This window comes from Peromyscus eremicus, chromosome 4 (genome assembly GCF_949786415.1).
Source record: "Peromyscus eremicus chromosome 4, PerEre_H2_v1, whole genome shotgun sequence".
Classification (NCBI taxonomy): domain Eukaryota; kingdom Metazoa; phylum Chordata; class Mammalia; order Rodentia; family Cricetidae; genus Peromyscus; species Peromyscus eremicus.
In genome coordinates this window covers 120853047-120874895 of record NC_081419.1, presented here as the reverse complement: position 1 = coordinate 120874895, position 21849 = coordinate 120853047, and the positions used below count along the sequence as shown (strand labels likewise).

At 42.4% G+C, this 21849-nt stretch overlaps 1 protein-coding gene across 2 annotated transcripts in view; it reads right to left on the bottom strand.

Annotated features, from left to right (window-relative positions):
* Nucleotides 1–6042, bottom strand: part of Xrn2 (5'-3' exoribonuclease 2) — an 80134-nt gene extending 74092 nt beyond the window's left edge. The window contains exon 1 of one of the 2 annotated variants that reach the window (XM_059261574.1): nt 5854–6042. In XM_059261574.1, coding sequence (XP_059117557.1) covers nt 5854–5928 — 75 coding nt within the window. In that variant the 5' untranslated portion in view covers nt 5929–6042. Of the gene's footprint in view, nt 1–5112; nt 5181–5853 lie in introns of those variants that run through there. The other variant, XM_059261573.1, reaches the window with a different exon arrangement.
* Between the last annotated feature and the right edge of the window lie 15807 nt (nt 6043–21849).

Here is a 21849-nt window from a genome sequence, read left to right as displayed (position 1 = left end):
CTAAGCCTATACAAGATCAAGCCAGTCAGTATTGTAGCATGAATGAGGGAGGGACTCATAAAGCCCTGCCCCTAGCTAGAGAAGGGAGTCAATTTTCTTTGGGGGCATACCCCTCAGTACATTGTTGGTGCTCCAGCCCAACACCCATATATAGGTGAACAGTACTATTTGGACTCAGTGTCGTATCATTTAAAAAGACAAAACAAGACAAGCAGAAAACATATTCCAGCATTAGGAAAGCAGATAGACAAATATCTTGTGAGTTAGAGGTCAGCCTGGCCTACAGAACAATACTCCCTGTCTCAAATAATAGCAGTTTTTCTACATACAATAATGAACATGCTGAGAAACCAGGACAAAAGTCCCATCACAACAGCTTCAAAAACAAAACCAACCAACCAACCAACCAAACCCATTCTACAATAAATATGACCAAGGAGGTAAAAGAACTCTATAATGGGGATATGCCTCAATAGATAAGTGTGCTTGCTCTGTAAGAATTAAGCATTTAAGTTTGAATCCCAGGATCTGTGTGTAAAAAGCAGGTTGTGTGTACCTGTAACCCTAGAGTTGGGAGGATGAGACAAGGAGATCTTGGAAGTGTGCTAGCCAGTTAGCCTCACCTAAAAAGTGAGCTTCCAGTTCAGTGAGAAACCCTGTCTTCAATGAATAAGATGGGAAGTAAATAAGGAAGATACCCAATGTCCTCCTTTAGCCTCTTCACACACGAGCACAGCACAAGCAACCACATACCTGTGTACATGCACACACATAAAACCCCAAAATAAAACACTGAAGAGTACAGACACTAGAAGACGAAAACCTCCCATGCCTTGAATCAGCCCAAGAGCAATCTACAGACTCAATATAATCCATATTAAAGTTTCAATGACATTTTCCACAGAAAGAAAAAATTCACAAGGGAGCACAAAAAGCCAAAGCAATCCTGAGCAAAAAGAACACTAGAGGTGTCACTCAATCTCAAATTAGACAACAGAGCCATAGTAACAAAAACAGCATTGTTACCAATCACAAAAACAGACATGTAAAAAGGAAATAAGAGGATCCAGAAATAAAACAGCAAAAGCCATCCTGCATTTGGCACAAGTGCCAAAAAACATGCCAGAGAAAGTCTCTTCAACAAACAGTGCCACAGAACTGAGTATTTACATGCAAAAGAACAAATTAGATCCCTATCTCTTGTTCAGTACAAAATAAATTCACAACAGAAAAAAATCTTAAATACTAAAACTGAAACTCTGCAACTACCAAAAGAAAATATAAGGAAAACATTTCAAGATAAAAGCGCAAGCAAGGACTCAAATTGTCTAGGAAATTACAAAAAAAATCAGAAAAATGAGAGGGTGAGAAGATGGTTCAGTGGTTGAAGGCATTTGTTGTTCTTATAGAGGACCCAAGTTTGGTTCCAAGCGCCAACATGAAGTGGCTCACAACTGCCTGTAACTCCAGCTCTAGAAGAAATCCAATGCACTCTTGGGGCCTCAGAAGGCACTCATACAAAGACACACATGAATAAAAATAAATTTAAAAAAATTAACAAATGAAATTAAGTCTCTGCATAGAAAAGCAAGCAACTGGTGTTTAGAGAGCACACAGAATGAAAAACATCCCTGATAGTTATTCATCTGACAGGGTATTAAGAACTCAGAAGTTTTTACACACACACACAATCTAATTAATAAATAGCGCACATTTTTAACCCCAACATTTGGGAGGAAAAGGCAGGCAGATTTCTGTGAGTTCAAAACTAGCCTGATCTACAAAGTGAGTTCCAGGATAGAGCTGTTACACAGAGAAACTCTGTCTCCAAACCAAAAAAGATAAAAGTGGCCAATAATAATAATAAAAAAAAATCCTTAGTCATCAAGAAATACAAATCAAAACTACAATGAGATTTCACCCCAGTGAAAATGGCTATCATAAATATCATATGCTGGCAAGGATAACAGAGAGTGGCAACACACATTGCTAGAGGGAAAGTGTATGCCTGCAGCCTTTATGGAAATGAGTATGGAGATTCCTCAGGAAAAAAAAAAAAAGAAAAGAAGGAAAAAGGTAGAACTACCATATGACATGATCTAACTATTGTACCACTCCTGAATATATACTAGGAGGAATCCAAGTCAGCATGCAACAGACACACACACACACATATATATATATATATATATATATATATATATATATATATATATATATATATACACATATTTATTGAGGCACTTTCTTAACAGCCAATATCCCCCAATAATTCCATGTATACAGAAAGATGTGTATATACACACACTGGAGTATCATTAAACCACAAAGATGATGCCAGGTGGCGGGGGAGCCGCCCCCCTCCTCCCCCCCCCCCACGCCTTTAATCCCAGCACTCAGGAGGCAGAGCCAGGCGGATCTCTGTGAGTTCGAGGGCAGCATGGTCTACAGCGCAAGATCCAGGACAGGCACCAAAACTACACGGAAAAACCCTGTCTTGAAAAAAACCAAAAAACAAAACAAAACAACAACAACAAAACTCAAAGATGACTGAAATTAAATCATTTGTGGGGAAATAGATGGAACTGGAAATTATTATGCTAAACAACCAGGCTAAGACAAATAATGCATGCGTTTTCTCATGAGGATTCTAGACTTCTGCTGAAAGAAGGTAATGGGAGGGAGTAAAGAAGAGCAGACTGCATAACACACACATGAGAATGTGATAATGAAATTCATTAATATAACAAGTATATATTTTTTTTAAACTTTAATGAAGCTGGGTACAGTAGAAAGAATCATGAGTTTCTGGAAATCCTAGGCTATACAGGGAGACTTTGTTTCAAAAATGAAAGAGATACAGTATCAATTAATCTCAAAGTCTATGTAACATGAAAGTCAATGAGCCGTGAAGACTATAAAGCATAGGCGCCAACCAGAAGTTCAACTAGGTCAAGGTGCTTGCTTAGAAGGAAAGAACTGACTATAAAGTTGTCCTCTAACCTCCATACACATACCAAGGCATACATGTTACTGTCCCTCCACCTCTGTTCTGGATGCACATGTGCCTGCTGCATACACCCAAAACCTTTCACCAGGCAGTGGTGGCGCACGCCTTTAATCCCAGCACTTGAGAGGCAGAAGCAGGCGATCTCTGAGTTCCAGGCCAGCCTGGTCTACAGAGTGAGTTCCAGGGCAGCCAGGGCTACACAGAGAAGCATTGTCTTGAAAAAACGAACAAACAGGTAGACCGACGGATGGACCAGGGTGGGGGTGGGGGGACGACTCTTACCCTCATCCTTCTAAACAATACTAATTAAACAGACCAGGTCACACAGGGTAGCTGGTTGGGAAGAAAGAGATTAGCAGGAGGGGAACAAGATACTATAAGGGAAGGGTGAATGGGATCTAAATATATTATGTAAATGTGTGCAAATGTCACAACGAAAAGTAAAAAACTGATCAATTCCAAAGAATGAAAGGGGAGGGTCATAAGTTAGGAGCTTGACTTTCCTAGTTTTCACACTGGTACTGACAGTTATTAGCTGTCCTAAGTACCTAACAACCTAGTATCAATAAAGTCCTCAAACACTGTCTGATACACAGTAAATGCTACCAAAAACTTGGTTAAATAAACAAATATCACATAAACAGCCAGGCCTAGTGGCCAACACCTTTAATCTCGGCACTTGGGAGGTAGAGACAGGCAGATCTCTTTGATATCCAGGCTAACCAGAGCTACATAGTGAGACAGTGTCTTAAAAGAAAATTAATATTAAACTTTTCATCAACAACAATAGCTGAAAAGAATGCTTTCAACATCTTCATGGGAACTGGTTTTCCAACTTGGACTGAACCATTCACAAGGAGAATAAAGGTATTTGGGGACCTAAATTGACAGAAAACTCAGATCACACAGTGGCATTTCCTAAGAATTCAATTCAAAAATAAAAATGAAGGGCAGCTTTAAGCCAAGAAAGATAAAATTCAGGAAACAGTTATTCCCAGGAAGCACCTCTAGGAAGCATACAGTTTTTTCAGTTTTTATGTAAAGAAAACAGACATAAAGACAACACCAAGCTGGGAGTGGCAGTGTACATGGTATTCCCAGCACTCAGGAGACTGGCTGGGAGAGTTTAAGGCTAAGCAGTGAGATACTTTCTCCAAGGAAAAATTAATACTTAAAGGAGGCACAATGAGACAAAAAAAAGTCAGAATGCATGATAAAATTATTTGGATGGGGAAAGGAAAGGTATAAAGTGACCCAACCAAGGGGTAAAAGAAAGATGGGGAGACGTGAGGGGCCCGCTCTAGTAAAAGATAGGCAACCTAAACTACAATCACAGTATATAACAGTCAACAAGAACACTTCTCCCTAGCTTATATGGCCAAAGCTTTGACAATCTTGATTGAGAACTAAAAGCACTGCTGACCAGTTAAGACAGCTTGAAGGAAAAAAGCTAACATCAACCTTAGAAACTAGAAAAGGGTATTTTGTATAGGCGACAGAAACTAGTAAAAGGATACTTTGTACAGGTGATAGAATTTTTGTTTGAGAGGGACTCACATGTAAGCCTTGGCTTGCTTTGAACTAGCTAAGTAGACTAGGCTCACCTAGAACTCAGATCAGACTGCCTCTGCCTCCTGAGTGCTGGGATAAAGGCATGTGCCACACCTTGGAGCGATGAAAATTTAAAGCCATTCTCCGTTAAATTACAAAATTTACTAACGTCAGATATATGTATTTGTGGCATTAGGAAGGCAGAGTGGTAGTGAATAAATGTCTATGTCGTCTTCCACCTAGAATTAGATAGACCTAAAACAGATAAATCAAATATAAACATATTTAGAGATAGAACCAAAACAGTTCAAAGTGTCTGTCTTTGAAAAGAAGACCGGACGGAACCAAAACAGTTCAAAGTGTCTGTCTTTGAAAAAAAGACCAGACGGAACAAGGAACTGTTGCTTTCCCTTTGGCCCAGAGGAACACAAAGTTTTACAAAGGAAACTGATTCAGCTTAGCAATTTGTCTTTTGAGAACACAAGAAATACTAGGAATGTCACCAAAACAAAGCTATGGTTTCTTCTAAGACAGGTAAGAAAGTAAATAACCTAAAGCAGGAGAAATAGGTTCTTGGAGACAGGCAGGTAATTGGTTCTAAAGCCAAAAGTGGGAGGGGACACATGTGTACGGATCTTTTCCAATCCAGAAATTCTAATTGAGAGTACAAAGTCGAACTCGGACAGAATCACGGGAAAGATGAAAGCAAAACTCACGAATTGGAACGGCTAAAAGTCTACCTACAAACTAGCAAACTAACACCACTTGAGGATCCGGAAAGTAAAACCGCAAGCTGCCCCGCAATCGTCCAGTGGAGCCCGCCCTTGGAGACCGACGGTTGCCCCGTCCTAGTCCTTCCTAACTAGCCGCTCTGCGAGTACGGTTAACTGCAACAAATGACCAGGCTCGGGATAGGAAAACATGCGATCCCGCCACCGGGAACGCCGGGTCCAATACACGTGTGGACCAGCAAGCGGTCCATGCCTCCCCCTGCAGCCTGCGTCAAGGGGCTGCCCAGCCAGGGCGCCCTTCCGAGCCCTGAGCTGCGCGGGCAACCAAGGAAACAAAGCCGTGGGCGGAGCCCGGGATGCCCCGCTTGGCAGGCGGGGGAGGAGCCGCCCAGACCCCCACAGACCCCTACTCTCCCTCGCTCCGCCCAGACGCCTCGGGAGTCCGCGAACCCGCGGAGCGGCCCGCGAGGCTGCCTGGGGCGGGTGCCCGGCCCCTAGGGCCGCGGCCTAGACGTGCCGCGCCGAGACCCCCCCGAAACGGCGTACTGATCGCCTCCTCACCTTCTCCTCCACGCAGTTGACAATGATGGACGGATACTTGCGGCTGAGCCAGCGGAAGAACGCCGGGACTCCCATGACCAGCGGGCGGCACGGGGCAGCGAACGGGCCAGCGGGCTAGTGTAACCAACGAGACTGGCAGGAGCAGCAGCCGCGGGCACCGGCACTTCCTCCCACGTGCGGTCAGAGACCGGAAGTGGCGTCACGCCCCACCGCGGGGGAAGCCGGGAAAGGATCTCGGCTAAGTGAGGGTTCGCCTAGACAGGGCAAGTTGTGGTCTGTCTGGGCGAGCTGTGGGGCGGGGTGCTAAGACCTGGCTTGCGGCGGCGTTCTCCGATCGGGCCTTCGAGAGCTGGGCTCCGAGCTTACACCTTCGCCCGCGGTAGCAGGTTCTTGCCGGTGTGGTCACGACTTTGGAAAGGCGTGGCCTTATCTTGCTTCCTTTCTCACAAAGTCAGACTTGGGCTCTAGTTTCCATTTCCTGGTTTCTCTCATTTTTATGCTACTGTTCCTGGCAGAACTATGAAAAAAAAAAATCTAAAGTATTTTACAATTTAAAAAATACCTGCTTTGCATAAGCAACTTTTAAAAATGTTTAAGAGTTATTTTATTTAACTATGCAGTGTATGTTCGCATGTGGGTATGTGCACACATACCTGGTACCTGTGGAGGCCAGAGGCGTCAGATCCTCTGGAACAGGAGTTACAGTCATAATCTGTCTGATGTGGGTGCAGGAGTCGAACTCTGCTCCTTTGGAAGAGCAGCATAAATTCTTCACTGCTGAGCCATCTCTCAGCCCAACAAGTCACTTTAAATAGTTTCAGAATCTAGCCAGAATTTGATGAACCTTGCCGCTATACTCAGTGTATGATATTTGCTAATATCATAGTTAGCATTTATTTACTAAGCACCTACAATGTGCTAAGGCAAAGAACTAAAGAATTGCCTTATTTAATAATTATTTGAGCCTTCTGTGCTGACTGGCTGTGTCAGGCCGGTGACTCCAGTGGTGAAAGAATTCTCCAAACAGAAAAAAACAAAAAACAAAACAGTTTATTAGACGCAGTGCAGGCAGCAGGCAAGAAAGGGGCTGCTTTTGTGGGAGTGTTTGTATATGGGCAGTAACAGCCTGGCCTTGAGGCAATGCTTGTTTGCCTGAGGCAGGAACAGTGTAACAACTCCACCCATCCTGTGGTCTTGATGTACCATTTTTGTAACACAGAACAGATAATAAAGTCGGGTTGTCAAAGGGTTAAATTGCTTGCTTGTTCATACAGCTTGCATTTCACTTCAAGTAAGGATCATTTAGTCCTCTGTTCTCAAACCAACATGGTATTTTTATCCCTTGTTTTCTGGTGGCTTCAAATATTTTCCCCCAGAATATGAAAGAAGAAGTCTGAAAGAGGAGATATTTGTGTCCATTTGTTCAAGCTTGGAAGTCTCTCTAACCTGAATCCCCTCTTGGCCTGACAAATCACACTCAATCCCAAAGGCTCACCTCAAGAGGCCTCTGTAAAGTGTTTATCTGCTACCCGTCAAGCAGTAAATGTTGTCCCTTCCTCAGTGGTTCAGTGACTTCGTTTAAATGCTAGTGTGGAACTTAGGTAATTAGCTCATGTTTAATTTAAGGATAGTAAAAGAAAAAAAAACCCAGAATATAATATCTATGATAAAATTTCTCATTTTAGTTGGAAATAGCCCCTTCTCAAGAGTTTGGTTCCTCTGGGATGTGCTGTATTCTTATAGGAACACAAATTTATAGACAATTGGGTAGGAGCAGACAGCTTGCTAAATTGAATCCGAGAGAATTCATCACAGTTTTGAATTTTGAAATGTAAGGAAAGTCAAAGCTGTATAAGATAAGCATTGACATTTCTTGATCTGGCCAGGAGGCACACACCTGTAATCCTATCACCGAAGAGGTTGAAGAAACATGAGACTAGCCTGGGTCAGACTCTGTCTCAAAAAACAAAGGAAAAATAAGGACACTTCTGCTAGTCTACAATAGGAGGAACCTTCCTAAGTCTTTGAGACCCAGCTAAAAACCTCTCTTCTTGTAATTTGGTTAATGATTGTAGTTTGTATGAGATGTCCCCCATAGTCTCAGGCATTTGAATGCTCGGTCCCCAGCTGGTGGCAATTTTTGGGGAGGCTTGGGAGGTACGGCCTTGTTGAAATGAGTGTGTTACTGGGAGTGGGCTCTGAGAGTTTCAAAAGCCAGGCACCATTCTCCGTCTGCCTTCTCTGCTTGTTGTTTGCGGTTGAAGATGGGAGCTCTCAGCTTTCTGTGCCAGCTGCCATGCCTGCCTGCTGCCCCACTTCCCAGCCTTAATGATGATGGACTCTTACCCCTCTGGAACTGTAAGCACAAATAAACTCTCCTATTAAGCTGCCTCAGTCATGATTTTTTTTTTTTTTTTTTTTTTTTTTTTTGGTTTTTCGAGACAGGGTTTCTCTGTGTAGCTTTGCGCCTGGCTCTGCCTCCCAAGTGCTGGGATTAAAGGCGTGCGCCACCACCGCCCGGCTATGATGTTTTGTTTTGTTTTTTTTACAGCACTAGAAAAGTCACTAATACAGTAAGTTTGTTGATTACATGAGCCTCCACTCCACCCCATCCCACCCCACACATACCCCCAAAAATGCTTGTACATTACTTAAACTATTTTGGAATAAGCCCCTGTCTGTTGTAAAGACTTGTCCTAACAAACCAGTTACAGAATTTAGGGAAATACAAAGCCCGTTCGCTTACATAGTGAAATAACCATTTTATCTACATAGAAGAGGTAGAAAGAAATTGACATTTGGGGGCTGGAGCAATGGCTCAGCAGTTAAGAGCACTTAACTGCTTTTTTTTGTTTGTTTGTTTGTTTGTTTGTTTTTGTTTTTGGTTTTTCGAGACAGGGTTTCTCTGTGTAGCTTTGCGCCTTTCCTGGAACTCACTTGGTAGCCAGGCTGGCCTCGAACTCACAGAGATCCGCCTGGCTCTGCCTCCCGAGTGCTGGGATTAAAGGCGTGCGCCACCACCGCCCGGCCACTTAACTGCTTTTGCAGAGGATGTAGGTTGAGCTCCCAGCACCCACGTGGTGGCTCACAACCATCTGTAATTCCAGTTTTGGGGATCCAGTGTCCTCTTTTGACTTTCTCAGACACAAGGCATGTACATGGTACACAGACATATATGTGGACAAAACACGATAAAAACAAATAAATCTCTTTAAAATTGGATGTTTGGCACTCCGAAAAAAGAAGTGAAGAAGAAGATGAAGAGATGGAGTCCAGATGGTGACAGGAGGGGGTATTCACTAAATGTTGTGTCCTCTGCAGCCTTTTAATACTCGAACTTGAATTTGTTTTATATAAATTGAGGAAGGGACTGTGTCTCATGTTATGTCACTGTGATCTGGAATCCCGTGTGGGCGACATAACAGCTCAAGAACAGAAGAGGTGATGAGCACTTGAGTGTTGGAAATACACAAGAATATTGAACCAGACTGTAGACGTCTACAGATTTAGCAGCCGAAGATTTTGAAACACATTCACCTAGAGTTCATGGGCCAGAGGAAAGCTTTTAGCTGACATCTGAATTACATAAAAGGATAATTATATAAAACAGAATATTCAGTTTTCCTTGTACCATATAAATCTAGATTTTTCAGAAACTCAAAAAGTTTTACTAAACTGCCATAAGAATAAACTTTTTCATAATGTGATCCAATAAAGGCAACCCTTTTATTACACTTATTTATTTGAGGAGAGGTACATGTCATAATGAGTGTGTGGAGGTCAAAGGACAAGTTATCCTACTACATGGGTCCCTGGATTCAAACTTAGGTCTTCAGCCTTTGCAACAACCACCTGTAGCTGGATGAGTCATCTCACTGGCCTAGTAAGGGCAACTCTTAAAAACAGTTATACAACCAGTCAGTGGAGGCAAAGACATTTAATCCCAGCACTTAAGAGGCAGAGGCAGATGGATCTCTGAGTTCAAAGCCAGCCTGGTCTACAGAGTAAGTTCCAGGACAGCCAGGGCTACCCAGAGAAACTCTGTCTTGAAAAAACCAAAAATCAAAAACAAAAACAACAAACTGTTATGCTAAAGAATGAAAAGCTACCACAGTACATGTCAGAACAACATGAACTGTGGGGGACCAGCCCCTACCTTTTACAGGGTTCCTAAGAGGAGGAGAGAGGAATAAGGAACTTGTAGATAGAATGATAGGCCTAGCAGAGAAGAAGAAAGACAGAAGCACAGGATAGCTTTGGGAGGACCTGGGTCCATACCCAATGGCCCAGAACTTTATTTAAAAGGGCTTTTTATGACAATGCTAAGAGGTGGAGCAAAAGACCTCCCCCTTACTAGATACAGCCAAGTGCAGACCCTTCCAAATACCTGGTACCCAGGCCCATGATCCAGTCATCCTCTTATGCAGTCCTGTTGGGTAAGGCAAGCTCAGGTCTCACTAAGAAACCCCTTTGGGCTCCCACAATGAACACTCCAGCTTTTCTGATTTTGTCAGACTCTGGGGCAAAGGCAAATCCGGAAGGATAGGTCAGTGAGCTCTCTGGAGGTAGAGTGGAGAGACTGGGGGGCAAAGAGATCCCCAAAGGTTCATGAACATTTGAAAAATCATTTTAATCCCCATTAACATTGTTATTATCATGGAGGATATTTTATTTGTTTTTGCCTATTATTGGTTTATAGATTATTGAAGGCTTTCTTTTTTGGCCAACTTATATCTCCACAATACATTCTTGTTTGGTTTTGTTTGTCAGTCTCATGTAGCTCAGGCTGGCCCCAAAATCTCTTTGTAGTCAAGAGTAACCTTGAACTTCTGATCCTTCTCCCTTCACCTCTTAAGTCCTGGGATTTCAGGCATACATCACCATGCCCCGCTGCAATCTATTCTTATTTTTTCTTAAGATTTTAAAGAGAATCTTAATTGTGTGTATGTGGGGAGAGGCATGTGTATGTGGCTGCCCTCAGATACCCTGGAGCTACTTACAGGTTGTGAGCTCCCTGATGTGGGTGATGTGCTCTCCTGTGCTCTTTTTAAGCACTTCATCATCTCTCCAGCCCCCAACTGCAATATACTCTTGAACTTAAAGCAGACACTTTTTTTTCTCAACCTTCACAATTTCAAAAATCCAAGATCAAGGTACTAGCAGGTATCGCCTCTGTGGTCTCTTCCTGGCTCTTTTCTTCCTGTGACCTCGTGTTATCCTTCTTGTGTGTCTAAGTCCAGTTTAGGGACTTTTTAAAGACACAAGGTATAGCTGTATTATAACAATTATCTAAATTATTCCATTATTAATAAGAACTTGGGAGTCAGAGATGATGTTAAAGCCTGGTTGATCAGAGAATCGGCGGAGAAGCCATCAGTGCCCTCCCCTACCTTTCCTTCCTCAATCCAAAAGGCCAAGCATCTTTCTAAGGCCCTCCCTACTACTTCCTGTGTCTCTCTATATGCCTTTGGGTCCTCCAAACCTGGCTAATTTTGGTCAGCTAGTAGCTAGCTCCACCCTCTGATTAGATAAACTTTATTGGCCCAGCGGAATGGCAGTGCAAACAGTTCTCCCGCAACACTGTATCGCCCAGGCAGACCTCAAACTTGAAATCCTCTTGTATCAGCCTCCAGTTGCTAGGATTACATGTATGCTCTACCTCAGCTGGCATGAAACACCCCCTTTTATTAAGGAGGCCAAGAATAATGGCTTAAGACCTAATGGCCACATTTAATTAGCTCATTATAGGTCCTATCTTCAAATACATTCACATTCTGAGGTGCTAGAGGTTCTGGCATTGGTAAACTGTTTTTCTCTTCTTTGGGCTTTTTTTTATTTGTTGAGACAGGACCTTTTTATACATCCCAGATTGCCTTTGAACTTGAAATCCTGGGTGTTGGGATTAAAGGCCTGTGCCACCGTGCCAGCCTTCATTTTTCAATTTTTCAATCAACAACAGTTGATATTTCATTGTTCTTTCTTTCTTTCTTTCCTTACTTATTTATTTATTTGTTTGTTATTTATTTATTTTGGTTTTTTCAAGACAGGGTTTCTCTGTGTAGTCCTGGCTATCCTAGAACTCACTCTGTAGACCAAGTTGACCTCTAACTCAAACCTGCTTCTGCCTCCTGAGAGTTGGGATTAAAGGCATGCACTACCACTGCCTGGCTCATATTTCATCTCTGTGAACTATGTATTTCAGAAACAAAAAACAAAAAACTTTGCCTCCTTGGTCTTAGAGTAGGAAACAGTTCCTAATGACACTGCCTTCTTTCTGGTGGAGTTGGGGACTTATGAGCAGTGGCTCAGTTCAAGTGTGAAATGAGATTTGTTCGGCAGCATCATGACTTTGGGATCAGAGACATCCAGGGTCTAGCCCTGGAATCTTGGGTTTTTTAGCCAAGACAATGTGGCTGGAAACTTTGCACTATCACATCTGTCTTCCTTCCTCTCGCTTGCATTTCTTCCCCACCCCCACCTGTTTGGGTAGAAAGTGCTAGTGTCCCCACCGCTTTTTGCCAATTCAAAGGTTACTCGTTCTCCCCTTTTTCCAGCCAAGATGCCTAGCCTGGCTTCCACACACTCTCATCTTCCATATGAATTCAGCTCATCAGTATGTGGCACCATGTCTTAAATTTTTTCCCATTTGATTTGTAAATATTCTTTTTCCTCTAATGCGTGAGGACAAAGGTATGATTTGTTGCAAAGACAAATAATTCTGAAATTTGCATTTGCCACATGTGAGGTCAGGCTCCCAGGTGGGTCTTATGATGATGTAAATCCCAAACGGCCAAGAATAAGACCACTACCACAATTTTTTGAGCCAAATTTGAAGCAAATTTTATTAAATACTGGCCAGGATGATGGGCATTGACCAGATCCATACCCAGGATTCCCTAGTATGGTACCAAATTACATTAGTCAGAGGCTTATAAAGGCAAAACCCGCAAGGCTACATACTCCCGGCTTTCATCCAATCAGGTGCAAGCATACATCTTGACATACTTCCTGCTTATGTACCTCCCACCTACACATGATCAAGCATATCCTGTGCAGTTGGTGCAACCAGGCTTGTTTACAGAATCGAAAACACATGGCTTGTTATCTTATATGAACAACAAGCCCCAGCATTCCTGGAAGTTATTTGTCCTTGGATAAGTGGGGATTATAGGTTAGAGGCATTTTTGTTCCATAAATCTTTTTTTTTGTTGTTTGTTTGTTTTTGTTTTTTTTTTTGTTTTTCGAGACAGGGTTTCTCTGTGTAGCTTTGCGCCTTTCCTGAATCTCGCTCTGTAGACCAGGCTGGCCTCGAACTCACAGAGATCCACCTGGCTCTGCCTCCCAAGTGCTGGGATTAAAGGCGTGCGCCACCACCGCCCAGCTTGTTCTATAAATCTTAAGCACAGTAATTTAAACTTAAAACATAGTGTTAATCCTCACAGTGACACTTGGGGATCTTGTTGCTTTCATCCTTGATTCTTGTGGTGGTTTGAATGAGCCTCCATAGGCTTATATGTTTGAATACTTGGTTCCCAGTTGGTTGGACTGTTTGGGAAAGATTAGGAGGTGTGTCCTTGTAGTAGGAGGTATGTCACTGGGAACAAGCTTTGAGGTTTCAAATGATTGTGTTCCCATTGTGTTCCCTGCCTCCTGCCTATAGATCAAGATGTTGCGGTACAACAATCCTTTTCTACATTATGAATATGTATTACTTTCATTTGCTAATAATAAGCTGATTGGCTGATAGCTGGCCAGGAAGAGATTGAGCTTGAGAGCCAGACTAGAATTCTGGGAAGAGGAAGGGAATAGTCAGAGAGTTGCTGGCAAATGCAGAGAAGCAAGATGAGAATATTGTACTGAGAAAAAGTACCAAGCCATGTGGCTAAACATAGATAAAAATTATGGGTTAATTTAAGGTAAGAGTTAGTAATAAGCCTGAGCTATTGGTTGAGCATTTATAGTTCATATTCAGCCTCTGAGTTGATTATTTGGGACCGGGCAGTCAGGACAGGGGAACGTCTATTTACAAGATGCAAACTCTCAGCTATTCCTGCCACCATACTCTACCATCATGAACTCTCATCCTATGAAACCATAAGCCTGATTAAACTCTTTTATAAGGTGCTTTGCTCATGGTGTTTTATTTCAGTAATAGAAAAGTAACTGAGACAATTCTACAAAAGCAAAGTTGAGGAAGAAGGGGCCAAGCTGAATGTTTTTCAGGGCCACACTTAGTGGTAACTTATAGTTCTTATACTTACATCCACTAGGCCCAAACCTGTTGGCCCCAGTCCAAATGCAGAGGAAGACCAGGCAGAGTAGTCATCTTGAGTACTTAGAAATAGGAAAAGGAATTAGGGTTGGCTGAACCCATGGCATTGTCTCTGTTAAGTTCAGTTGCAAATCAAGTTACTAAGTATCTAAGATCCATAGTCTTGGGGCTGCAGAGATGACCCAGCATTAAGAGAGCTTATTGCTCTTCCAGAAGAGCTGGCCTAGCACCCACAAGGTAGCTAAAAATCATTTGTAGCTCCAATTCCAAGGAATCTGATGCCTGATGTTTAATTTTATTTATTTTTTGAGCCTGAGTCGCACTACATAGTCCTAACTGACCCAGAACTCACTATGTAGACCATACTGTCCTCAAACTCACAGAGATCTGCCCGCTTCTGCCTCCTGAGTACTAGGCATGAGCCACCATGCCTGACAAAAAGTAACTTTTTTTAAAAAAAGATTTATTATGTATACAGTATTCTGCCTGCATGTGTCCCTGCAGACCAGAAGAGGGCACCAGATCATATTACAAGTGGTAGTGAGCCACCATGTGGTTGCTGGGAATTGAACTCAGGACCTCTAGAAGAGCAGTCAGTGCTCTTAACCACTGAGCCATCTCTCCAGCCCAAAAAAGTAACTTTTTAGTAGGACATAAAACACACCTGTGTTCTCAGGTGTGGTTTATAATGATACTAAAATAGATCTAAACAAAAATGCTTCTAAAATGTAATACTTTTTAAGAGTATAAAGGGGTCCTAAAGGCTAAAGACATTGAGAAGTTGTATTTTAGGACATAAAGGTAGAAAAGGGAGCTACCAGTTTCTGTTCATCTTTCAGATTTCTGGGGTTTTGACATAAGCAGCCTCCACTTTAACTGTTCTTTAGCACCTACAAGAGTCTGTAGTCATTATTGCTGTGTGAGTTACTTTGCCCATTGCTGATGTTCTCCTTAGTTGTGCTAATCTCCTTAGGAATTACAGAACTTTGCACCCCCTTCTTGTCTTTTACTTTAATCTTACTCACTCTCCTTCACTCTCCAAACTGCACATTTTTTTCATATCTTTCTACCCTCTCAGTGTAAACATAGAAAGCACAGTAAGTGGTAACTGTACCACAGCCTGAATGCTGTGTACCACAGCCTGAATGCTGTGTACCACAGCCTGAATGCTGTGTTCCACAGCCTGAATGCTGTGTACCACAGCCTGGATGCTGTGTACCACAGCCTGGATGCTGTGTACCACAGCCTGGATGCTGTGTACCACAGCCTGGATGCTGTGTTCCACAGCCTGGATGCTGTGTTCCACAGCCTGGATGCTGTGTACCACAGCCTGGATGCTGTGTACCACAGCCTGGATGCTGTGTACCACAGCCTGGATGCTGTGTACCACAGCCTGGATGCTGTGTTCCACAGCCTGGATGCTGTGTTCCACAGCCTGGATGCTGTGTACCACAGCCTGGATGCTGTGTACCACAGCCTGGATGCTGTGTACCACAGCCTGGATGCTGTGTACCACAGCCTGGATGCTGTGTACCACAGCCTGGATGCTGTGTTCCACAGCCTGGATGCTGTGTTCCACAGCCTGGATGCTGTGTACCACAGCCTGGATGCTGTGTACCACAGCCTGGATGCTGTGTACCACAGCCTGGATGCTGTGTACCACAGCCTGGATGCTGTGTACCACAGCCTGGATGCTGTGTACCACAGCCTGGATGCTGTGTACCACAGCCTGGATGCTGTGTACCACAGCCTGAATGCTATACTGTCTTGGGATTTCCTCCACCCAATAACATGATCCATCACTTTTGAATTCAGGTTTGCTCAAGTTTTTAGGATATGGACAAAATGAAGTAAGTTCTCCAAAATGTAACAGAAATGACCTCTAGCCCAGTTCCAATATTGAATCCTTATTCTGCCCCGAGACATTGTGAGCAGTTTTTACTATCTGCCTTTTTGCCCACGTTCTAGTTTTCCACAGTCCACTAGAATGGCCCATTAAGCTCCGCTAGAGTATTCTGGTGTTTATCTAGCCCACAGATCCAGGCTCTTCCACATCCCTTCCACAAACCAGTTCCACAGGCCTGCGAACCACTTGGTCAGGTTTATCATTTGAGGGTGCCACTTCTCAGTACACCTCACTGTGTTCAGCCTCTTTCTCATTGCTGTGACATCCTGATAACAACTTAAAGGAGAAAGGTTCTCTTTTATTTATGGTTGGAGATATTACAGTCCATCACAGCAGAGAAGGCTTTGTGTTGGGGCATTTCCTCACATCTGGGCAGAGCAGGAAGTGGAGAGAGATGCATGTCCTCATTTACTGGGTTCTCACCTCCCCTCCTCTTTATTCAGGCTGGGCCCTCAGCCTTTGGCATGGTGATATCCACATGTGAGGAGAGTCTTCCCTCCTTAGTTAAACCACTTAGGAATCAGCCTCACAGACAATCCTGGAGGTTTATCTTCCAGACGATTCTAAATCTCATCAAGGTGACAGAGAAGATTAACCATCATAACCTCCAAGTGTACTTCAAAGACAAAAATAAAAATGACCTTGGTGAGCAAGTATTCAGAACATGTTTGTTTATATACAATTCTATTCTCATTGACCTTTACAGTGTAACTCAGAAATACAAGGACAGAAATGTAATACAGAAATGTAGATAATTAAAAGATTCATTTTAAATCTTCTGTAAGTATACATTGATAGTATAATCAGAAAGATTATTCAGCTCTAAGGTCCCACTGTTCATGCTCACTTTTTTTTTTTTTTTTTTTTTTGGTTTTTCTTTTTTCTTCAAGACAGGGTTTCTCTGTGTAGCTTCAAGACAGGGTCTCTCTGTGTAGCTCTGGCTGTCCTGGAACTCGATTTGTAGACCAAGCCAGCCTTGAACTCACAGAGATCCGCCTGCTTCTGCCTCCTGAGTGCTGTGGTTAGAGATGTGTGCCACCATCAGCCAGTTTATGCTCACATCTTCAGTCAACTAAAACCATATATCATCCCCGGCGACAAAAACATAACAATAAATAATGTAGTCTAAAGTTTGTGAGAAAGATTCTTTTGTGGAATGACCTGGCACTTGAAACCAAGCAGACTGCATTTCTGTGGTCACCTTAAAGCCTTTCCACTAACCAATCTCTAAATTTTTCTAACAGTGCGGATCATTTTTGCAGAACACTTGTACTCCACAGCAGCTTTGAGAAATGATGCTGTATATATAGAAATAGGTACCTACTACTGCTAACACATTTAGCAAGTTTGGCTATGTGTACTAGGTTTTAAAGAGAAAGATATGATAAAAGCCACAGACCTAAATCCATACTTGGTATTACATAGATTTGGATGACAAATCCTATGTTTGAGTCTAAACTATAACCTAAGTGATCAAAGCCTGCTACAACATGATTTGCTTGTAAAGCAGGTACAAGATGTCCTACATCCAGTACAATGAAAGGAGCCTACTCCATTTCTTTCTGTAATATGACATTTGAGGAAATTCTGGCAGATTTCTATTTAAGGCCGCAGGCGGTATTGTCTCTTAAAGGAAGACAGGAAGTTGACAGAAGCCACATATTCCTAAGAGTGAACAGTGTAATTCCCTCTGTGGTACAAATGGAAGCCGCTCAATGGAAAAGACCCCAGTTAACGGATAATAAAGTGTAAAGCACTCTGAGAAGTGTCGAAGGTAAGACCTCAACCCTACAAGCTGATAAGCCAGCCCTGACTTTTATTTAATGACATGAGTGACATTTATCTGCCTTTCACTAGAACATCTAATCCACTTGTCAAGGTGTGACTTTAAACGGAGACCTGATTTCTGGTCAGAGTTGGCAGGCTTCGAATACAAATGCGACTGCCCTGGCTGAAATTTCTTATTGGAAAAAAGGGATCATGGAGACACTAAATCCTCCTGGAACTTACTACAGCAATGCCAGTTTGCCTCTAAAAGACAGTCCCTGAAGAGATTCTTGGTCCTGGGATTGAAATTATGTTTTTCCAGTTAAATAATAAATTACCAAAGGGCTTACAAATCTCACTACTCCGTCTTTGGTCCCTAAGTAGAATCATGATTGTAGATATCTTCTCCTTATTTACAAATTGTTTGTCCAGACCAGTTTTGGAAACTGAAAATCAAGGATGACTTAAGAACATCTAGACTTGCCTAGCTCTACATGAAGGAACTATGGGAGACCCAGGGTCCAATGTCACCATAAGGAGCTTATGTTCCAAGTGAGTAAGCATAAATACATTTAAAATTAAGTAACATTAAGTGGTTTGTGAAGGGGGAGACTACAAATATTTACAGATAAACAGAACTTAGCATATGTGTTCAAGAGAGAGAAAGAAAAAGGCCTAACGTGCGTGCTGATGAAGTGAAGCAAGAATTGGTAGAGGAAGTGGGACGTGGAACAGATCTTCTTGGCGTAGTGGGGATAAGTGAGACTTCCATTAAAATGATGTATCATTAACTACAAGAAATGATGTTCTTTCTCTCCCATCTTCCTCTGCCTACCCTTCCCCTTTCTCTTTCTCTCCTCTGCTTCTTGTTCATGTTTTGCTAGTCACTTAATTCATTCTGTCCTACAATGTAGGACCCCAAGTCATGAGTTTGCCTAGCCTCATCCTAAGACATAAACACCTCAACAAAGTCTCTTTTGTTTGTTTTGTTTTGAAACAGGGTTTCACTCTGTAGACCAGGCTGACTTAAAACTCACAGCCATCTTTCTAACTCAATCTTCCAAGTGCTAGGATTTCAGACGTGAGTAACTGTGTCAGCTTGGAAAGTCTCCTCTGTTTCCACTTCTGTTTTGTTTAAAATTTTTATTTTAATTTTTTTTTTCGTGTGTGTGTGTGTGTGTGTGTGCACCTTGGCCAGATTTTGTAAATCTTGTAAAACAAAGGGGATATTATCAGGAATGTTACAAATATTATTTTGTTCACAGTTAGGAAGGGCAAGAGAGTCATTAACCTGATTACATCTGGGGAGGCTGATCACTCCACCTGGCATGTCAGTAGCCAATACTCAGGGTTTAATGGGGAAGCTTTTAAGACATAGAACATTGATTATGTGTAGTTGGACTTTCCTTGGACTGCCAGCCTGCAAATGGCATGGAGACTTATTATTAATTATGAAAGCTTGGCCTTAGTTTAGGCTTGTTCTCAACTAGCCCTTATAACTTAAATTGACCCATTTATATTAATCTATGTTCTGCCATGTGACATTAGTTGCCTCATCTCTCTGTATGCCCATCCTGCTTCCTCCACATCTGGCTGGCAACTCCCATGTGCCTAGATTCATTTCTCTCTGATTTCCTTTCTCTGCCCGGAAGTCCCACCTATTCTTTCCTGCCTAGTTATTGGCCATTCAACTTCTTATTACACCAATCACAGTAACACATCTTCGCACAATATACAAATACCCCACAACAGTTACATTTTCAAAAGTCTAGTTTAGATTTTGTTTGTGTGTTTTATAATCTTACCAATAATTTTAATCTTTGGTTATTTGGGTATTTAAAGCCATGTGGATGGCCAAAACTGATGTTTTGAGTTGTCTTGTTTGGTTTGGTTTGGTTTGGTTTGGTTAAGGGCATTTAGGGTCTGGTCCTCAGTGTAGGTGGAGTTTTTCTGTGTCCCAGCAGTTGCTCCCAAATAACCACAAGAGGCTTAATATAAATTATAAATGCTCAGCCTACATCTCATGCTTATTACTAACTAGCTCTTACAACTTAAATTAACCCATTTCTATTCATCTACATTCTGCCATGTGGCTTTTACCTCTATCCCATTTTGTGTGTCTGGATGGTGACTCCTCTTATTCTGCCCTTCTTCATCCCAGCATCCTTAGTTTGGTTGTCCTGCCTATACTTCCTGTCTGACTACCAGCCAATCAGCTTTTTATTAAACCACTCAAGTGACAAATCTTTACAGTGTACAAAAGGATTATTCCCAGCACCTCAGGGGTCGCTTGGGCTTGGTAAGTGCCTCTGGCTTTAATCTTTCTTTTGCTAATTGTACCATCTGTTGGGATGGGTCAGGGCTTTGCTGTGGGAGACATTCCCCCTCTGGGTTGTCTCTATCCTTTGCAGAACATACATTGGTTACAGTCTCCTATCTGGATCTCCATGCCATGGCCTCCCTGCACGGAAAGACAGGTGACTAGTTAGAGCTGTGTTACAGGACTTTTCAAGACATGCGCCATGGTTCCCTGGAACCTACTTGACCTTGGAGGGCAAGGAGCAAAATACTGGCTGCCCTGTTTGTCCTCTGTTCATATTGGTTTAGGCTTTTAAGTATGATTATTAAATACCCAGATGGTTAGTTACAATGGCATTGAAGAACAAATCATGCCTTAAAAATGAGCTGTTGTAGAATACGTAGATAAAACCTGATGGAAACAGACTGTTAAGTAAACCTGACTTAAAACTTAGTTCTTAATAAGAAGTGACACACTTGGTAGAAACAATAAGCAATTATGTTGATAAAATGTAAAACCTTTAAAAAGTGTTATTTAGAGAAAGCTGAAAGCACAGGGCTAAGACATTTAATTTTTTTTTTTTTTTTTTTTTTTTTTTTTTTTAAGATTCCAAGAACAGCAGAGCCTAAAAGTTTATCCCACAGATGAGGACAATTGTCCATGAAGGTGAAGTTACACCCTGAAGCAAAAACCATCACATTCTGAGAGGCAGTCTGCTTTTCCAAGTAATAGATAGGAACATCTGTCGGGCACTGTGAACATTAGTGTGTGAGTCTTTGTGACTGTGTTACCATGTCTTTCGGTGAAACACCTGGGAATAATGGTTGCATGGTCGGGACATGTTGAACTTCATAAGAACTACCGACTGGTTTCGAAAGGACTTGTCCCACTTTTTCTACATGTGATGCGTCGTATTTCTAGGGACATCATTAGAGCCATGTTCAGGAACTGTGGAAGCCTCTGGTTTCTCTAGGGTTGAATTCACACTGCTGCTCTCAGCTCTTGGCTGTCCTCCATCTGCCCTATTTCCCTTTTCAGATTTTATCCTCTACTGTGCTTACTCCATTCACTCATACATCATTGGTCACTTGCTGGTCCACAGCTGCGCCATACCTCAGCACAGTGCTTCCGCTAGCTGTACAGCTGCCCATGTGGTCATGACACAATTACTAGCCACAGGGGTCAGTAGAGTTCAACAGGGCCAGTGCTGGACACCACAGTGGAGGTATGACTCATCATGTTCTTATGCCAAATTTCACAGATATGATCACCATACCAAACCTGTTTCTTGGATTTTAGGATCTCATTTTCTAAGGGAGAAGAGTACAGAGAGTATTCGTCAGTCTTTAGAGATGCAGTTGCTCAACACTCAGGGAGCATCTACTATATGCAAAGCTTTGGGAAGGGGTAGCAGGGCTTACCAGTATGCAGCATCTCTGTCTGATGGGACGCACAGCAGTGCTTGGGAGATCCTAGCAGATTACTGTTAGAGAGCCTGGGGTGACCAGGCAGGTTGATGCGATTTTAGCTGGAACATGAACTGGAAAATTGGAATGTATGGTCACAACAATTACAGAGTGAAAGGAGACAGGCCCCTGCAACAACAATCCTGTCATGTTATTGATGTGCTGCTTAAGCGACTAATTATAAATCATCCTTTAGGTGATGCTGAGTACGCATGAAGTCTGTACCTTCATCACGGGTGACATTTGGACCTCAGCTAGTGGTGTCTTTAAGGTAACACTGAGGACG